Source organism: Saccopteryx leptura, chromosome 4, assembly GCF_036850995.1.
Source record: "Saccopteryx leptura isolate mSacLep1 chromosome 4, mSacLep1_pri_phased_curated, whole genome shotgun sequence".
In the NCBI taxonomy this organism is placed as follows: Eukaryota; Metazoa; Chordata; class Mammalia; order Chiroptera; family Emballonuridae; genus Saccopteryx; species Saccopteryx leptura.
This window is the reverse complement of record NC_089506.1, coordinates 123,581,983-123,598,434: the sequence shown is the minus strand read 5'-3', so window position 1 is coordinate 123,598,434 and position 16,452 is coordinate 123,581,983. Positions and strand designations below refer to the sequence as shown.

Sequence of the window (16,452 nt, the reverse complement as noted above, 5' to 3'; positions counted from 1 at the left end):
CACCAGGGACCTTCACGATGCTCCCATGTTGGCCGTCCTTCAGCCTAGTACCCCAGCTGTCTGAGCCAAATCTTTGTGACTGGTGGACCCACAACAGGTGTCCTGACAGGTGCTTGCCCCCTGTCTGGTGCGTCACTATCCTTGACCTCAGCCCTGCTCTGACATCACAGCACAGCAGCTCTGCTGTTCCCTTGGCAGCAACCGGGCCACAGTTCACCAGCTGGGCAGATGCTGGCTGCTGGTGGAGGTGGGGAGCTGCCATTCCAGCCAAGCCTGGTCAGTAGGTCTGGCAGACCGTCCAGGGCTGAGGTTTCTGTTGTACCCACCCAGATCTGTTGCCAGGAAAGGTTCTTTCTGTGCCTTGCTGTTTGGCACAGCTCGGAAGAGGCCCTTAGGAAGTGTTCCCATGTCCAAGGCTAATTTAATTTGCAAGTCCCTATATCTGGGGACTGTACCTTTCTTTATACATTTTGATCTGGAAGGGTGGTGGGAGGGGTTGGGGATGAGTGCGGTTGCTTGGAAGAGTGGAAGGTGATAGATCATTGTGCATCAAGACAGCTCTTGGTAGTGGGGACCCTACCAAGGTTGGCTTCCTGGAGTCTGTAAGGTCTGGGGGACACTGATGATTGACATGGTCAAGAGACATTTAGAAAGCCTTGAGTTGGGTCAGCCATAAGCGGCCCACCCGGTAGCCTGGAGTCTCCTGTAAGTGTGGGAGAGTCCATGCCTCCTCTCTGTCTGTGTGAGGCTGGTCCAAGAGATAACAGAGACATGGTGAGCCTGAGCTGCCCCCGAGCTGGCTGCCCAGCCACCTCGGTCTTCTCGAGCTGCCCCAGTCCTGCCCATGCATCAGGAGGGGGGTAGACAGAGTCACAAGCCCCACCCTAGGATATGGGTGAATGACCTGCTTGAGGGGCCTGGCCAGGACTTCTGTTCTACCAGGACCACTCCCCACCCAGGGGATTCTGATGCAACCTGTCCAAAACCCAGCAGACTTGAGGAACCATCTTGCCACTCTGCAACTTAGCTGTGTCAGGAAGTAGCCACCAGTGGAGGCTGTGGATAGCACACTGGGTGTCACAGAGTGTATTTTAGAGTCTAGAATTCAGAGAAAAGGAGTTTAAAAATGTCTCTGATGTTTGTTTTATCTGAACATGGCTTGGATGCCTCCAGTGATGGGTGTCTCCCTATCTACCAAGTCAACTCAGTGATTTCAACACAACCCCGCAGAAAGTTTCTTCTTTCCCTCGGCCAATTCCTGCCTCTCTCTAATGTGTTCTCGGTAGTCTAGCTCACTCATCTGGAGACACGCACAGTAAGTACCACCCCCTTCCTCAAACAGCATGCCAGGCATTGGGTATTTCTAATGATGATGAGTGTTGCTAGCATCTGTACAGATAGATATCGCTATTATTATTCTCATTTTACAGATGAGTAAATTGAGGCTCCCAGAGTTAAGAAACTGACCCTAAGTCACACAGTTAATACTCTTAACTATCCCAGTATAGGCCCTGGCCAGTTGGCTCAGTGGTAGAGCGTCGGCCTGGTGTGCAGGAGTCCCGGGTTCGATTCCCGGCCAGGGCACACAGGAGAAGCACCCATCTGCTTCTCCACCCCTCCCCCTCTCCTTCCTCTCTGTCTCTCTCTTCTCCCGCAGCCAAGGTTCCATTGGAGCAAAGTTGGCCCGGGCGCTGAGGATGGCTCCATGGCCTCTGCCTCAGGCGCTAGAATGGCTCTGGTTGCAACAGAGCGACGCCCCAGATGGGCAGAGCATCACCCCCTGGTGGGTGTGCTGGGTGGATCCCGGTCGGGCGCATGTGGGAGTCTGTCTGACTGCCTCCCCGTTTCCAACTTCAGAAAAATAAAATAAAAAAAAAAACCCCAAAACAAAAAAAAACTATCCCAGTATATTGTTCTAGACCCTTCTATCACCTGTAAGCCCCTCTTAAAACGTTCTTGGTTCCTTAGGACTTTTCTTTCTGTGACAGGTTTTTCTGTTTCTCCTTTTATTGTCATCCTGAACTCTGAGGCTGCAGCCTTTCCTCCCATCCTTACTACTTCTGTTTTCTGATTCCTGTCTGGGAAGACACAGCTCTCTGTTATTCAAGTGTTTCCTTATTTAGTAAAGATGTCATTCTCCTTTAGTGTAAATTTTTTATTAGATTAATTCCTAGGCATTCTATTAGTTATATTTTGATCTTGAACCTTTTTCCTCATGACGTCTGAGTGTTCTGGTTATCGGTGCCTCTTACCTTTTTAAAGTTATCTAGACCTGTGGCTGAGTGCCAGCCCCTTGTGTGTGGTACCCATCCTTTGTCTTTCCATCTTGGCCATGCTTAGATATTGACTGCGCCTTCCTGTGAGCCACGCACCCTTCAACTGCTTCCTGGGCCATGTTCTTGTGCCCATGGGGTGGAAAGTGGCGGGTGCTCCTCGGATGTTAGCACTCCTGCCCATGTGCCCCTTTCACACTGGGGCCCAGAACATCCAGTGAGCTCTGGCTGGACCAGATCATTACCCCACTTCTTCCAGGCATTTCTGTCAACACAGGTAAAAATCACCTGGGCTCTTTGGGTGGCCACGTGTCTCTGCCGACTCCTGGCTCCAGCCTTGTCATTCGTCTCTTTGCTTCTTTGGACCTCCACAGTTGGATTTGGGGGCCCACCTGTGAGTTGTAGATGTATTCCCACTTCCTTTGTCTTGTTTGATTTGTCAGGTGTACGGCTGGTAAAAAACCTGAGCTGGAGGTTTGCTTTCTAGCACCACACTGGCTTCCTAGCTCCCAGTGGATAATTGTGTGCTGTGGGCGTCCGGTTTCTAGAACTGATAAGCTTCGATTCCACACTCTTGGGCTTGACTTGGGGAAGAGCCGTCAATGCCCCAGACTGTATGTAGTCTATTCACATACAATGTTAATTAACTGCTTCGTGTGGACGCCAGTCCAGGGTGGTGTGGAAACTGTGTGGGAAAAGGACCGAGTGCCATTAGACGGCTGACATAAAGTTCCAACCAGGGAAGACACAGGAAGGTGTAAAAAGTTGACTTAAAAAAACCCAATAATTTAGCCTGACCAGGCAGTGGCGCAGTGGATAGAGCATCAGACTGGGATGCAGAGGACCCAGGTTCGAGACCCCGAGGTCGCCAGCTTGAGCTCAGGCTCATCTGGTTTGAGCAAAAAGCCCACCAGCTTGAACCCAAGGTCACTGGCCCCAGCAAGGGGTTACTCAGTCTGCTGAAGGCCCGCGGTTAAGGCACATATGAAAAAGCAATCAATGAACAACTAAGGTGTTGCAACGCACAACAAAAAACTAATGATTGATGCTTCTCATCTCTCCCCGTTCCTGTCTGTCTGTCCCTGTCTATCCCTCTCTCTGACTCACTGTCTCTGTAAAAAATAAATAAAAAAAAACAAACAAATAAACAAAAACAACAATTTAGCCTGACCAGGCGGTGACGCAGTGGATAGAGCATCGGACTGGGATGCAGAGGACCCAGGTTTGAGACCCCGAGGTCGCCAGCTTGAGCGCGGGCTCATCTGGTTTGAGCAAAAGCCCACCAGCTTGGACACAAGGTCACTGGCTTGAGCAAGGGGTTACTCGGTCTGCTGAAGGCCCACGATCAAGGCACATATGAGAAAGCAATCAATGAACAAACAACTAAGGTGTCGCAACGAAAAACTGATGATTGATGCTTCTCATCTCTCTCCGTTCCTGTCTGTCTGTCCCTATCTCTCTCTCTCTCTGTCTCTGTATAAAACAAACAAAAAAACCCCCCAATTTATATTCTGGGGTCACTCGGCTTAGAGGGACCCTGTCCTATATGGGATCTTCCCTTCCTTCCCCCCAGCCCCCACACACATATTAAAAGCTTTGAGACATTCCCTGTATCAGTGCTCCCCAACCTTTTTTGGGCCACGGACCGGTTTAATGTCAGAAAATATTTTCACGGACCAGCCTTTAGGGTGGGACGGATAAATGTATCACGTGACCGAGACAAGCATCAAGAGTGAGTCTTAGATGGATGTAACAGGGAATCGTCATTTTTTAAAAATAAAACATCGTTCAGACTTAAATATAAATAAAATGGAAATGATGTAAGTTATTTATTCTTTCTCTGCAGACTGGTACCAAATGGCCCATGGACTGGTACCAGTCTGCGGCCCGGGGGTCGAGGACCACTGCCCTATATTATAGTCCTGAAGCTATTCCAGGGTTTTCCCAAAAAGGGCAAATTATATCTATTCTCTGTAGTCTCAGAAGAGAGAGAAGTGAGGAACTTTTACCTACAAAGTAAGCTTTAATTATATGGAAAGGTGCTGTCTCTGGCCATGCCAGCTCATGGACAGCCCTTTTATATCTGTTTTTTATGTGTTTCAAAGAAAAAAAAAAGGCTAACTCGCGTCACCCAGGTGCTGTCTGTGGGCCTTCAGAGCAAGGCTGGAGCAGTGTCCTCATTGGTGCGGAGGTCAGGGGGCGTCCGCGGAGGAAGAAGGAACAGGCTCTAAGCTGCAGTCATATTGGTAGGATTGGGGGTTGTCCATTTGGGTGCATGCAGTTCTGGCTCTGGACCTGGGTGTGGACATGCGAATGAATGACAAGGAGCCTGATAGCTGTGTCCAGCTAGGAAAGGAGAGCCAAGTCATGACCTGCTGTGCCGCCCCCATACCCGCAGGCCAGGACTGCCCGCTTGGTGCGATGGTCAGCTAAGCTTATTCCTGGGCCCCGGGGCCGCATTTTCACCAGTATCTCAGGTGATAATGGTGCAGGTGGCCTATAGGCGAGTCTGGAGAGTTGCTGGTGTTGGTATTGAAGTTACGCAGCTGAACTGGAGCAGCTGTAGCCTCGGAGCCGGAGGAGGGGTCAGGCGTGGGTGTGGGGGCCTGATTGGGAGACTCTTGGAGAGGCTCATGGGAGACATGTGGGGCTCAGCTTCTATGAGCGAGAAGGCTGGCGAGGAGGGACAGATCAGACACGGACACGGAGTGGAGACCATTTCTAGGGCTTCGCTGCTCTAAGCGTGGTCCATGGGCCAGTGGCACATTCCCTGGGAGGTCCTGAGACATCAGAACCTCTGCCTTGTCCCAGGCCTGCTGAGTCAGAACCTTTTCATAGACTCGAGAAGCACCCATGCTAGGTCCTACCTTTTGGTGTTTAGGTAAAATACTTGGATGGAAAGGGGAGGGTGGTCTGTTTGATGAGCACAGGTCCCTCTCAGCACCTCTCTGTCACAGGAGGTCAGAAGTCAGGTGAGGACAAGCCAACTCAGGACAGAGTCCTGGCTCCCAGCTCAGACCTTTCTCAGCTGCAGCGTAGGAGCCAGGATTGGGGATCTGCCTGCTTGGATTGGAATCCTTGCTGCTCCACTTATGAGCTGTGTGGCCATAAGCAAGTTGTTTAACTTCTCTGAGACCCAGTTCCCACATTGGAAAGTGGGAAAAGGAATAGAGCTCCTCTCCCACAGTGAGATGGGAAGACTGCGTGAGAGGGTGTACATGGAGGGTGTGAGCAGCCTGAGTCACATGGGTCTGCCATCAGTGAGGTCTCCATCGTAATCAGGGTCATGTCCATAGGTAAGCTCCATTTCATCTTGTTTTCTTCACGTAGGTCACCTTGTTGCGTTGTTTGGTTAAACGTCAATGAACACACATATAGTCCTGGGGCTCAGATCATATGGTAGGGGGCTCTAGCCAAGAATATGGTGCATGCAAGGCTGTTGGAGGCTGGCACAGGGAGAAAAGATGGCAATCAGGATACCAGTTCATGATCTGAGAAGAGGCAGCTTTGAGGCCTATTGTCCCTGGAGACCATCAGGCTCCCTGTCATGACTGTGCTCTCCAAAGGGTGTGACCTCTGTGCACTGGTTACTTGGGGAATGTGCGTACAAGGCATGTACACATTCTCCAGGCCTCACCATGGTGAGCGGCATGGCATCTGGGAGGGAGGGCCTCTAGTAGCACTGTCACCATAAAGCCCTAACAACTGCAGGGCCTGGGTCTTTGTCATGACCACCACTAATTAGCTGTGTGACCACTCGCTTCGTGCAGGCAGGCCCATTTAAAAGCTCTGATACAGGCCCGTGAGGATTGGTCATGGGCAGCTCTATCACCTGAATGGCCTTAGGTGGGCAGCATGATGCTTCCTGTCAACATGAGGGAACAGGAGGTCGTGTGGGATGATTGCAGGGGCTGTAGTTCCCCTGAGCGATGGACAGCAGCTGGCGTAGGGCAGCCTGTTCAGGTCTGGGGGCCAGGATCAGAAGCCAGGGGGTGACCCTGACCCCCTAGGATGCCCAGGGCACAGTGGTCCCAAGCTGAACAAGTGAAGAGGGTTTTCAAGGTTACAGTGTGGAGTGCAGGGAGACATCCATGAGGATCCAGTTACTGAACTGTGGTGGGACTACAATTCTGGATTCAAGATCTCTGCCCAGATGGTTGATGTTTTCATCCATTTGTGTATCTCCAGGGAAACTCACTTATTAGCAGTGGGATTCCTGCCCCCAGAGAGCCTGACTCAGAATGAGGGAGTGGGTGCTCCTAGTGGGAGGGGCCCATCCAGGGTTTACTCACTGTCGCTGCTTAACAGAGGGCCTGAGCCAGGCCCAGAAATAGACTTTGGATCCTGGGGTGCCGTTTGCTCCATTCTGTCCAGGTATCTTCCAAGATCGTTGAAGGGACCTTTGCAGCTGCTCAGATCTCTCCCCACCTGTTTGGATACCCTGTGGCCACTCCCCAGCAAGGGGGAAGCTCTGTTTCTGGCATTTGAGACCCAGACTCCACCCCAGCGCCTTGCCGTGAATTGGGAAATTCATTTCCTCTGAGCCCCCATTGCTTTGCGTGGCATATGCTTTTGTTTCTCGTGGGCATAGACTTAGAGTGGAATTGCTGGATCATAGGGGAGTGCTACCTTTATGTATGTATGTGTATACACACACACACACACACACACACACACACACACACCTGCCAGGCTGATTTCCATTTTGTGTTCCCAGCAGCTGTGTGTGACACTCCAGTTGCTCCCTGTCCTCCCCAACACTTACTGTCTGTCTCACAGTAGCCATCCGAGCAGGGGTGGAGTTGTGTCTCCTCGTAGCATCATTGTGCAGGTCCCTAACAACTATTGATGTTGAGCGTGTTTGTGAGGTTTGTCAATCCCACGTACATCTTCTCTGCTGACCATTCGTTTCAACCTTTTGCTCATTTTTCAGTGGAATCCCTTGTCTTCTGATGGGGTTGTGAGAGTTGTTTATGTGTCCTGAATTCAGGCGTTGTGTCAGATGTATGACCTGCAGTGTTTCTTGCCAGTCTGTGCCTTGTGCTTGTGCTTGATAATGGTGTCTTTGGAAACGGAACGGTTTTTTCATTTTGATGGTGCCCTGTATCAATTTGCTTTATCGCTTGTGCTGTTGGTGTTGTGTCTAAGATGTCTTTGCCTAACCTAAGGTCACGAAGGTGCACTCCTGTTTTCTTCTGAGCATTTATAGTTTCAGACCTTATATTAAGGTCTATGACCCATTTTGAGTTCATTTTTGCGTGTAAGGTATATAATTTTGTCTTTGGTGAGATAAGGTTCTAAATTCACTGTTTTTTTACATATGGATATCCAATGGTCCCAGAACCATTTCTTAAGGAAAAAATAACCCTATGCCCCCCTCCTCCCCTGAGTTCGGTTGCTTTGGCCCCTTTGTTTAAAACTTCCATCATCTTGTTTAGTGTGCCCACTTTCCTCCCTCTCCTCTTGTTCATTATGGTGGTGGGCACACTGGTAGAAGATAATATTAACCACTGTTCTAAGTGGTCAAAGTTACCAAAGCTGGTAGCAGTGAGACCAGCCAAGGTTGGTCACAGTCACTGTGGTTGACCTGAGAGACCTGTCTCAGCCACTTGCCAGCTGTGTGTTTTGGGTTCAGGTTCTTAATCACTTCCTGTCTCAGTTTCCCCACCTGTGAACCAGGGTGATAATAGCTCCTCGCTCCAGAGGTTACTATAAAAAAGTGCCTGGAGGCCCTGGCTGGTTGGCTCAGTGGTAGAGCGTCGGCCTGGTGTGCAGAAGTCCCGGGTTTGATTCCCGGCCAGGGCACACAGGAGAAGCGCCCATCTGCTTCTCCACCCCTCCCCCTCTAGACCTTCCTCTCTGTCTCTCTCTTCCCCTCCCGCAGCCAAGGCTCCATTGGAGCAAAGATGGCCTGGGCGCTGGGGATGACTCCATGGCCTTTGCCTCAGGCGCTAGAGTGGCTCTGGTCACAACGGAGCGATGCCCTGGATGGGCAGAGCATCGCCCCCTGGTGGGCATGCCGGGTGGATCCCGGTCAGGCACATGTGGGAGTCTCTCTGCCTCCCCGTTTCCAGCTTCAGAAAGATACAAAAAAAAAAAAAGTGCCTGGAATGGAGCTGCAGGTAACACAGTGGTTCTGTAATTGAGGTAGTGTCTCTGCAGCTAGGACCTTGGGCTCTGATGGCTCAGCCTGGCTGCACACAGACCAAGTGAGAGCAGGTGAGGGTGGCCGAGAGGATCTCCTGCAGACGGAAGTTGTCCAGGGAGCTGCTTCTTTAGTTCACAGGCTGGCTGGCTGGCTGGCTTTGACCTCAGCGGCAAGTGCTGGCAGACGCGACTCCATGCTCACCTGGACGGGCCTGAGGCCGTGTCCCTTCCTGATGCCCAAGAGGCCTCCTCTGATAGTTACATGAGGAAAAAGCTGGGACTCAGAAGAACAGAAATAACACCAGCTTAGTCTCCCCTCTGACTGTTTGCAGTGGATTCTAGTACCAAATGTGCATACACAGTCACCTGTACACACACATGCACAGTCCTCCTCCCCACACATGCCTCCCCGCTTATACGCCTCCCTGTGCACACGCTTCCCCATGTACACACCTCCCTGCTTAAATGCCTCACCCTGCACATGTTTGCTCCCCCCGAGCCCCAACACACACACCATGCCTAGCAGGCTCCTCCTCCTCTACCCTGTCCTTCTTTCATTTATAAATAGTTCTCCTTCCAGAGCACCCATCATTTGTGTCCCTTTTCCCCGCCTCACACATCTGTTTAGAACAGGGCTCTCAGCCTTGGCACTGTGGACGTTGAGCCAGATCATTCTGTTGTGATGCTAGCACCTCAGGGCCATCCTGTGCGTTGTGGTTTGTTTAGCAGCATCCCTGGCCTCCACCCACGCGGTGCCAGTAGCACCTTCTTCCAGTTGTGGCAAAGATGTCTCCAGTCATTGACACAGGTTTCCCATTGAAAACAGTGGCTCTACAGGACCTTCTTAAAGGTGTGCAAGACAGAAATTGGGAGACAGAGAATGGGCCCTGGGGCGGGTGTGGAGGGAAAGAGTGGTGGGGACACGTTTGTGTCTGTCCCCTCATTCAGAGCCCATGTGCCTTGTCCCCAGGGCCTTGCTTACTCTCTAGGCAGCGGTGTGTGTCCTGCCCTTCATGCTTGACGTGGAACAGCCATAGCATCTTGTGGCTCCTCGGCCCCTGGCGCCCTTGTTCCCCTGCCCTTGGCTTTCACCAGCTGTCCTCCGAAGCCATGTCTGCCAAGGTCTCCGGCATGAAAAGGAACATCGAGAGAGCCGCCCACCTGAGTCCCCATCCCAATGACAAAGTGTGGCAGAAACACAAATTACTGCACGTCCAAGAGAAGGGAGACCTTGCTGTGCAGAGAAGACTGAACCGCAGGCAGTGGAAAAGCCCTCAGCTCCAGCGCTTGGCCAAAGAGCTAAGGGCAGAGTGGCAGAAGGCCCTTCACCAGCACATCCGAAGCCTGGAAAGGCTATATAGAGCACATCTACTAGGTGTGGGAGGACGGTGGGCCAGGGAACATGACTCGGGGGGGCGAGCCCAGCGAGGAGCAGCCTGGCAGCCCAGGGCCTGGAAGAAACAGCACCACCAGCAGAGGAGAGAGGTGGCACAAAGAAGAACTGGTCAGGCTGAACCCCTGGTGCACCAAGTCCTGGAGGAGAGTGGGTGGCATGGAGAAGAACGGGGCCAGCAAAGTCGTGGGCCTGCTGCATCCTTCCCCCAGCCCCCCTGACAAGAATCAAGGGAAATGGGGGCCTTCAAGGAAGACCAATGGTGGCCGCTGTCCCTCTGACCCTCAGACAAATGGAGGCCTGGGTGCGAGAAAGCTCTGGACTGCTGCAGGGGGGGTCATGCTTCAGGGGGAAAGGGAAAAAGACCTCACCCAGAGCAGGAGGAGGCAGCCGGGGAGGACGGCTCGTCAGGTTCCAGGCCTGGAAAACAACTGTCTGGGTCAGAGTCCCAAGGGCTCAGGGGATGATTTGGAACAACTGGGACCAGTCAGCTCAACCCATGGATGGAGAGCCTTGCCCCAGGCATCCCTGTGCCAGTGTGGTGGCAAGAGCAAGTGGCAGAGAGAGCTGCAGTGGGCCTTTGAGCAGTTGTTTAATATAAACAGGAAGCTGAAAAGACACCTGACCTTCTACCTTGAGTGCAGGCTGGGGTTGGACGTGCACCCCAGTGAAGAGCGGGGCTTCTCAGAGGTGCACAAACACCAAGGTGAGACCCAGAGGGAGAAGACAGTGGCAGATGCCAAGACAGAGATGGTTACTGCTGGGGGAGCCACACATCTAGCCAGGGTGGACACCTGCCAGTCGCCGTCCAGAGCCGACCTGCAGAAGTTACTGAGCAAGCTCGGGAGCCAGAACTGTCAGATGTTGGTCAAGCCCACGTCCAAGGAGGAGAGGAGCCTGTTGTCTCCCAAGGCAGGAACACCTGTCAGTGAGGAGAGCCCCCTCTGGCATGGCTTAGAGTTCAGATGTGAACCGGCCAGACTGGACGCACTGTCACTGCAGCTTCACCTGCCAGGACAGGTGGACAGAGCGGGCTCAGTGGCATCCCGACAGAAGCACAGAAGGGAGCAGAGAAGACTAACACAGCTGGAATTGCTTGGACCCCCGGGGTTGAGCTTGGAAACCCACAGCCAGACCTCACGTGAAAGTGAGAGGGGGAAACAGATGAGAGCCCGCCCGGCTCCTAGCAAGGGTTTCTCCTCCTGGAACCAGGAGAAGGAAGGGGGATGTGAGCATGGTCCCGCTTTCTCCCCAGCCAGCAGTGGCAGCACCACCGATGACGAGGGCAGTGGGCATAGTTGGAGGCTCCGTGACCTTCAACAGCAGATTGTGGAGCAAAACAAGTTGCACAAGCAGTTTCTTGAAGAAGCCAGGAAACACTTGCGAGAGTTTCAGACGATATGTTAAAAGTGCAAGTCCCACTATGATTAATACATACATCCCTGATGACCAGGCACGATGCCGGAACTTGGACCCAAGCCTGTGAGATCTGTGTTTGTGTTATCGGTCCCCTGTCCTCGTTCCCCCATCGTGACTTTAAAACTGAGTCCTACTCAGGAGGGCTCCCCTAATGTGGAAACAGGAACCCACGTGGATGCAGTGATGACAGGCTGGCCAGGACAGCACAGAGGCAGGCCCCAGAGCCACAGGCGCAGATAGCAAGTCCAGGTAAATAAGTCACTTCAGTGTTAGATGAATAAACATGGGGCTTTCAGGTTTGTCCAAGATCAGACAGGCACGGTTTCAAAAGCTACATCATCAGTTGCTTAGCTGCGAGGGGAGGTTCTAACATAAGGGTTTAACTAAAACCTCTCTTCCTCTTTCATACCAGCAAATGACATCATTTAAGAGGACATTACTGGCCTGACCTGTGGTGGCGCAGTGGATAAAGCGTCGACCTGGAATGCTGAGGTCGCTGGTTCAAAACCCTGGGCTTGCCTGGTCAAGGCACATATGGGAGTTGTTGCTTCCTGCTCCTCCCCCTGTTCTCTATCTATCCCTCTCTCTCTCTCTCCCCTCTCTCTCTAATAAAAATGAATAAATAAAATCTAAAAAAGTAAATAAATAAAAAAAAGAGGACATTACTTAGTAACACCCTTGTAACTAATATTAATAAATGGATGGTGGGGGAGAGTGAGAAGAAAGGAAGGGAGGGAGCCTGACCAGACAGTGGCACAGTGGATAGAGCGTCAGACTGGGACACGGAGGACCCAGGTTCGAAACCCCGAGGTTGCCAGCTTGAGCGCAGGCTCATTTGGTTTGAGCACAGCTCACTAGCTTGAACCAAGGTCGCTGGCTTGAGCAAGGGGTCACTTGGTCTGCTGCAGTCCCCAGTCAAGGCACATATGAGAAAGCAATCAATGACAACTAAGGAGCTGCAATGAAGAATTGATGCTTCTCATCTCTCTCCTTTCCTATCCGTCCCTATCTGTCCTCTGTCTCTGTCACAAAAGAAATAAAAATTAAAAATTAAAAAAAAAGGAAGGGAGCCCTGGCCGGTTGGCTCAGTGGTAGAGCGTCGGCCTGGTGTGCAGAAGTCCTGGGTTTTATTCCTGGCCAGGGCACACAGGAGAAGCGCCCATCTGCTTCTCCACCCCTCCCCCTCTCCTTCCTCTCTGTCTCTCTCTTCCTCTCCCACAGCTGAGGCTCCATTGGAGCAAAGATGGCCCGGGCATTGGGGATGGCTCCTTGGCCTCTGCCCCAGGCGCTAGAGTGGCTCTGGTCGCAACAGAGTGACGCCCCCTGGTGGGCAGAGCATCGCCCCCTGGTGGGCGTGCCGGGTGGATCCCGGTCGGGCGCATGCGGGAATCTGACTGACTGTCTCTCTCTGTTTCCAGCTTCGAGGGGGGAAAAAAAAAGAAAGAAAAAAAAAAAAGAAGGGAGGGAGAAAGACTAAAGGAGGAAGAGGAGGAAGAAAGAAGGAGGAGAAGGAAAGAGACAGAGGGGGAATTGTTTCCAGGCACTTATCCCTAGTTGGCGACCATGCGGGGCTGCCAGTGGTGGGGGGAGCTGGGTATCCAGTCAGTATCTTCTCCCAGTATCTAATCAGCAGCCATGGAGACCCCACACTGGGTAGGTTTTATCTGCCAGTTGCATCTTGGGACGGGGGGATGGGGGGGGGGATGACAAACTTTTTCTGCCAAAAAGCCCGATAGTAACTAGTTGAGGCTTTGCAGTCTACAGTGTCCACTATGCACCCCTGTGTAGACAAAGTATAAATGAATGGGTGTAGTTGATTCCAAAAATAGGTGGGAGTTAGACATGGCCCTGAGCCATAGTTAGCTGACTCCTGGGCTAGCATATCAAGGGGCTGGTCCCCAACTTCCTCTCATCTCCCTTCCAAGGTCCTCAGATACACTGAGTTGGATCAAGTATACTTTAGTTGTGACACATTTGCACCATTGGTCCATGAACGGCCTCTTCCTTTTATGCATATTTTATAGACAAAGGAGTAAACAATTGTGAGCTCACCATGCAAACTCGAGATCTGGAATATTTGCTGAAAGGGCAGCTTGTTACTTCCTCTTGCTGAATGCCCCTCCCCCTCAGCTATATGCCTCCTGACAGGGGTGGGGTGGGGGTGGGGGGGTGAGGAGGTGAAGGGGTGGGGGTGGGGGAATGGGGGGAGGTTGCCTTGCATTTCATGATGTAGATCTATACAAAGACACACCCACGAAGTGCTACATTGTTGAGTTTGACTTGTGTTCGAACTTTATAAAAAGGATGTTATATGATGGGTGTCCTTTTGGGAGTTTTTCTTGGACTCAGCTCAGTTAAGTTATCCGTACCCACAGGCTGGTGTCTTACTCATTGTGCTGCAGCCTCACTCATTCATCATGTGACACTCTGAGCCATTATCCCAGCATCATTGCTTCTTTGTCTTGCATCTGTTCCCAAGAAGAAAACTGCATCCCTAATGTATTTGGATCCAAAAGGCTGGGAGTCAAAACATGTTCAGGGAAGATTTGAGCACCATGCAGGACGTGGTTTTAGGAAAGGTCCCATTGTTCCTTTTCTACCCCCCCCCCCCCAAATGTTGATCTTATGCTGTTTCTCCTTCACTAATACTGAGTGACTGACCTGCCCTGTTGAATGGAGACGTACAGTGAACTTCACACACGGAAAGTCCTAGGACTTAAGTTCGGGGGGTGGGGGGGCCCTAAGGCAATGAGACAGTGATGACAGATGGCAGTGGTAGGATGCCCAGGGAGATGTGGGTGACTGACCAGTGGCATGTCCCCAAGAAACCTGAGCCTGGCCTCCCTAAGGACTATCAAGAACCCCCCAAACATGCCCACTTGTATGGGGCCGTAACAGCCTCTCATGAGGTGGTTTTGGCTTTGTTTTTAAACCCCTAGCTTGCGTGAGGTTTAACCTTACACCCAGCTCACGCTTTTATCGTGTGGGTCTCCACTGTCTGTCTGTGGCTTTTTCACGTGACATAGAGTGCTCCCTGCTGGTTTATGTCTGGTAACTGCTTCCGAATGGCAGGGGCAGGGCTGCAAAGGGGACCAACAGTTTGATCTAAGAACAACGTGATTGAGAAAGCAACCCTGTGGTGGGCAGGGCTGCCCTTATGAGGATGACTTGTGGGAGAGGGTGCCGGCTTTTGGCTGATGCTCAGCCTTGCGTGTGACAGGACCACCTGCCATTCTGGTCTGCCCCTGTGGGATCACCTCAGCCTAAGAGCTTGGTGCTATGGGGTCACTGGGTTTAAAGCCGTGGCCACAGGGGACCCAAATATTGCATAATGCGTCCTTCCTGACTTGTCCTGGAAGCCACAGCCTAATGAATGGACTGACCTGCCTTTGAGTGGATTATTTCTGTTTCCTGTTCCAAATGTCAGATTTGTGGTCCATGAGTTCTAGGTTAAGAATCGCCCCTTCTTGGCCACACTTGAGCTAAAAGTAGGTGTGGGAGACAGGCAGCGAGACACGGTGCAGGGTGACTCATCTCTGCCCGGACAGTTACACCTACACGGTCCCTTGGCAGAAGGACAAGACACCCTGCCCTTTCCCACCTATCCCATAGAAGGCTACAAGAGGACGGGGCACTTCTTTGCCCAGGCCAGTGGTGTGGGAAATGAAACCCTCACAGTGAAATCCCCAGGGCCTGCCCCCCCCCCCAATATGGCCCCCAGGGATTCATAAGACTCATCTCTGCAAGATCCCTGTCTTTGCTCCTCTTGGTCACTTAGATGCAGCTGAACTGTGGTGCCGAGGGCTCTGCAGAGCACCGGAAGGCAGGGTACAGGTGCCTGGAAGGATTCCGAGAAGCACTCAGTGGCACGAGGACCTGACACACGGCTGCATGCACCTTCACCCTCTGAAGCCTTCCCTGGCCCTCCCCCATGGGTGCTTCCTCCATGTCTTCTAGAGCTTCCCATGGGGTTATTGCTTCTGCTTCTACATTTGGGGGCAGCTTCCCTGTTCCCGTCTCACTCTATCTCCTAGAACCTTCCTTGTCCAGTCACTTCCTTGCAGCTCTGCCTTCTCCCCAGACCTCAGGGATTTAGGAAGGTGTCCATGGCCAACCGGGTGGTAGACAGGTCACCCTGTTTGTCTGAGGGGTTTGCAGGGAAGGGCAGCATTGGCTGTGCGTGCTGCCGAGGTCCACTGCTCATAGGCAGGAGCAGCAAGCAGCATTCCCCCTGCCATGCAGGCCTCTTGCACAGCTGGGCTAGGGGGCATTGTTAGTTTTGGGCATGACCCCACATTCCAGGTGTGCTGCCCTGCTGGTCCTCACACTTGTCTGCTCCCCCTACCCCCACCTAGCCAGGTGCATAGCCACAGTATGTGTGATAACATCTGGGACCTCAGAAATATAAGATAATAGGAAAAATAAGATTTTCAAAGTCAAGGGAAGCTGGGGATCTTCTCTGAACTTCAATAATTCTTCCAGTGCTGGGAGAGGCAGCCAGATGCAGACGTCATGCTGCCTCTAGTCCCTTCCTTCTGTGCCATAGAAGTGCCTCCATTTCTTGCAGCTAGGGGTCTGACCCCCACCCTGACCCGGGCTGGAGACAGGAAGGCTGATTGACACCCACCACCATGCACTACAGCTCCGCGGGCTTTATCTGCAAGGCTGAGCCAGTAAGGACTAGACCAGGGGTCCCCAAATTTTTACACAGGGGTCCAGTTCACTGTCCCTCAGAACGTTGGAGGGCCAGACTATAAAAAAACTATGAACAAATCCCTATGCACCCTGCACATATCTTATTTTAAAGTAAAAAAACAAAACGGGAACAAATACAATATTTAAAATAAAGAACAAGTAAATTTAAATCAACAAACTGACCGGTATTTCAATGGGAACTATGGGCCTGCTTTTGGCTAATGAGATGGTCAATGTGCTCCTCTCACTGACCACCAATGAAAGAGGTGCTCCTTCCGGAAGTGCGGCGGGGGCCGGATAAATGGCCTCAGGGGGCTGCATGCGGCCCACGGGCCATAGTTTGGGGACCCCTGGACTAGACTGCACCATGGGGCACAAGCCGCCCATCACCCATGTGAGTTTTCTCCACAGTGGACACGGAGGTTCCAGCACTTACACCCCCTTTTCTGTATTCTCATTGAGAAACAGCAGACTGGGGTCAGACCACAGACCTCAGAGTCCCCCACATCATTCATGCTGATGGGT

The 16,452-nt window shown here is 52.1% G+C and overlaps 2 protein-coding genes across 2 annotated transcripts in view; both read left to right on the top strand.

Moving 5' to 3' along the window:
• TIMP2 (TIMP metallopeptidase inhibitor 2) overlaps window positions 1-16,452 on the top strand; it is a 51,489-nt gene that overhangs the window by 10,938 nt on the left and 24,099 nt on the right. The gene's annotated exons all lie outside the window — the stretch shown is intronic.
• Window positions 9,552-11,220, top strand: CEP295NL (CEP295 N-terminal like). Its single transcript, XM_066381930.1, is given in 2 exon segments — window positions 9,552-9,871; window positions 9,873-11,220. Coding segments are annotated over 2 exon segments (1,668 nt in total).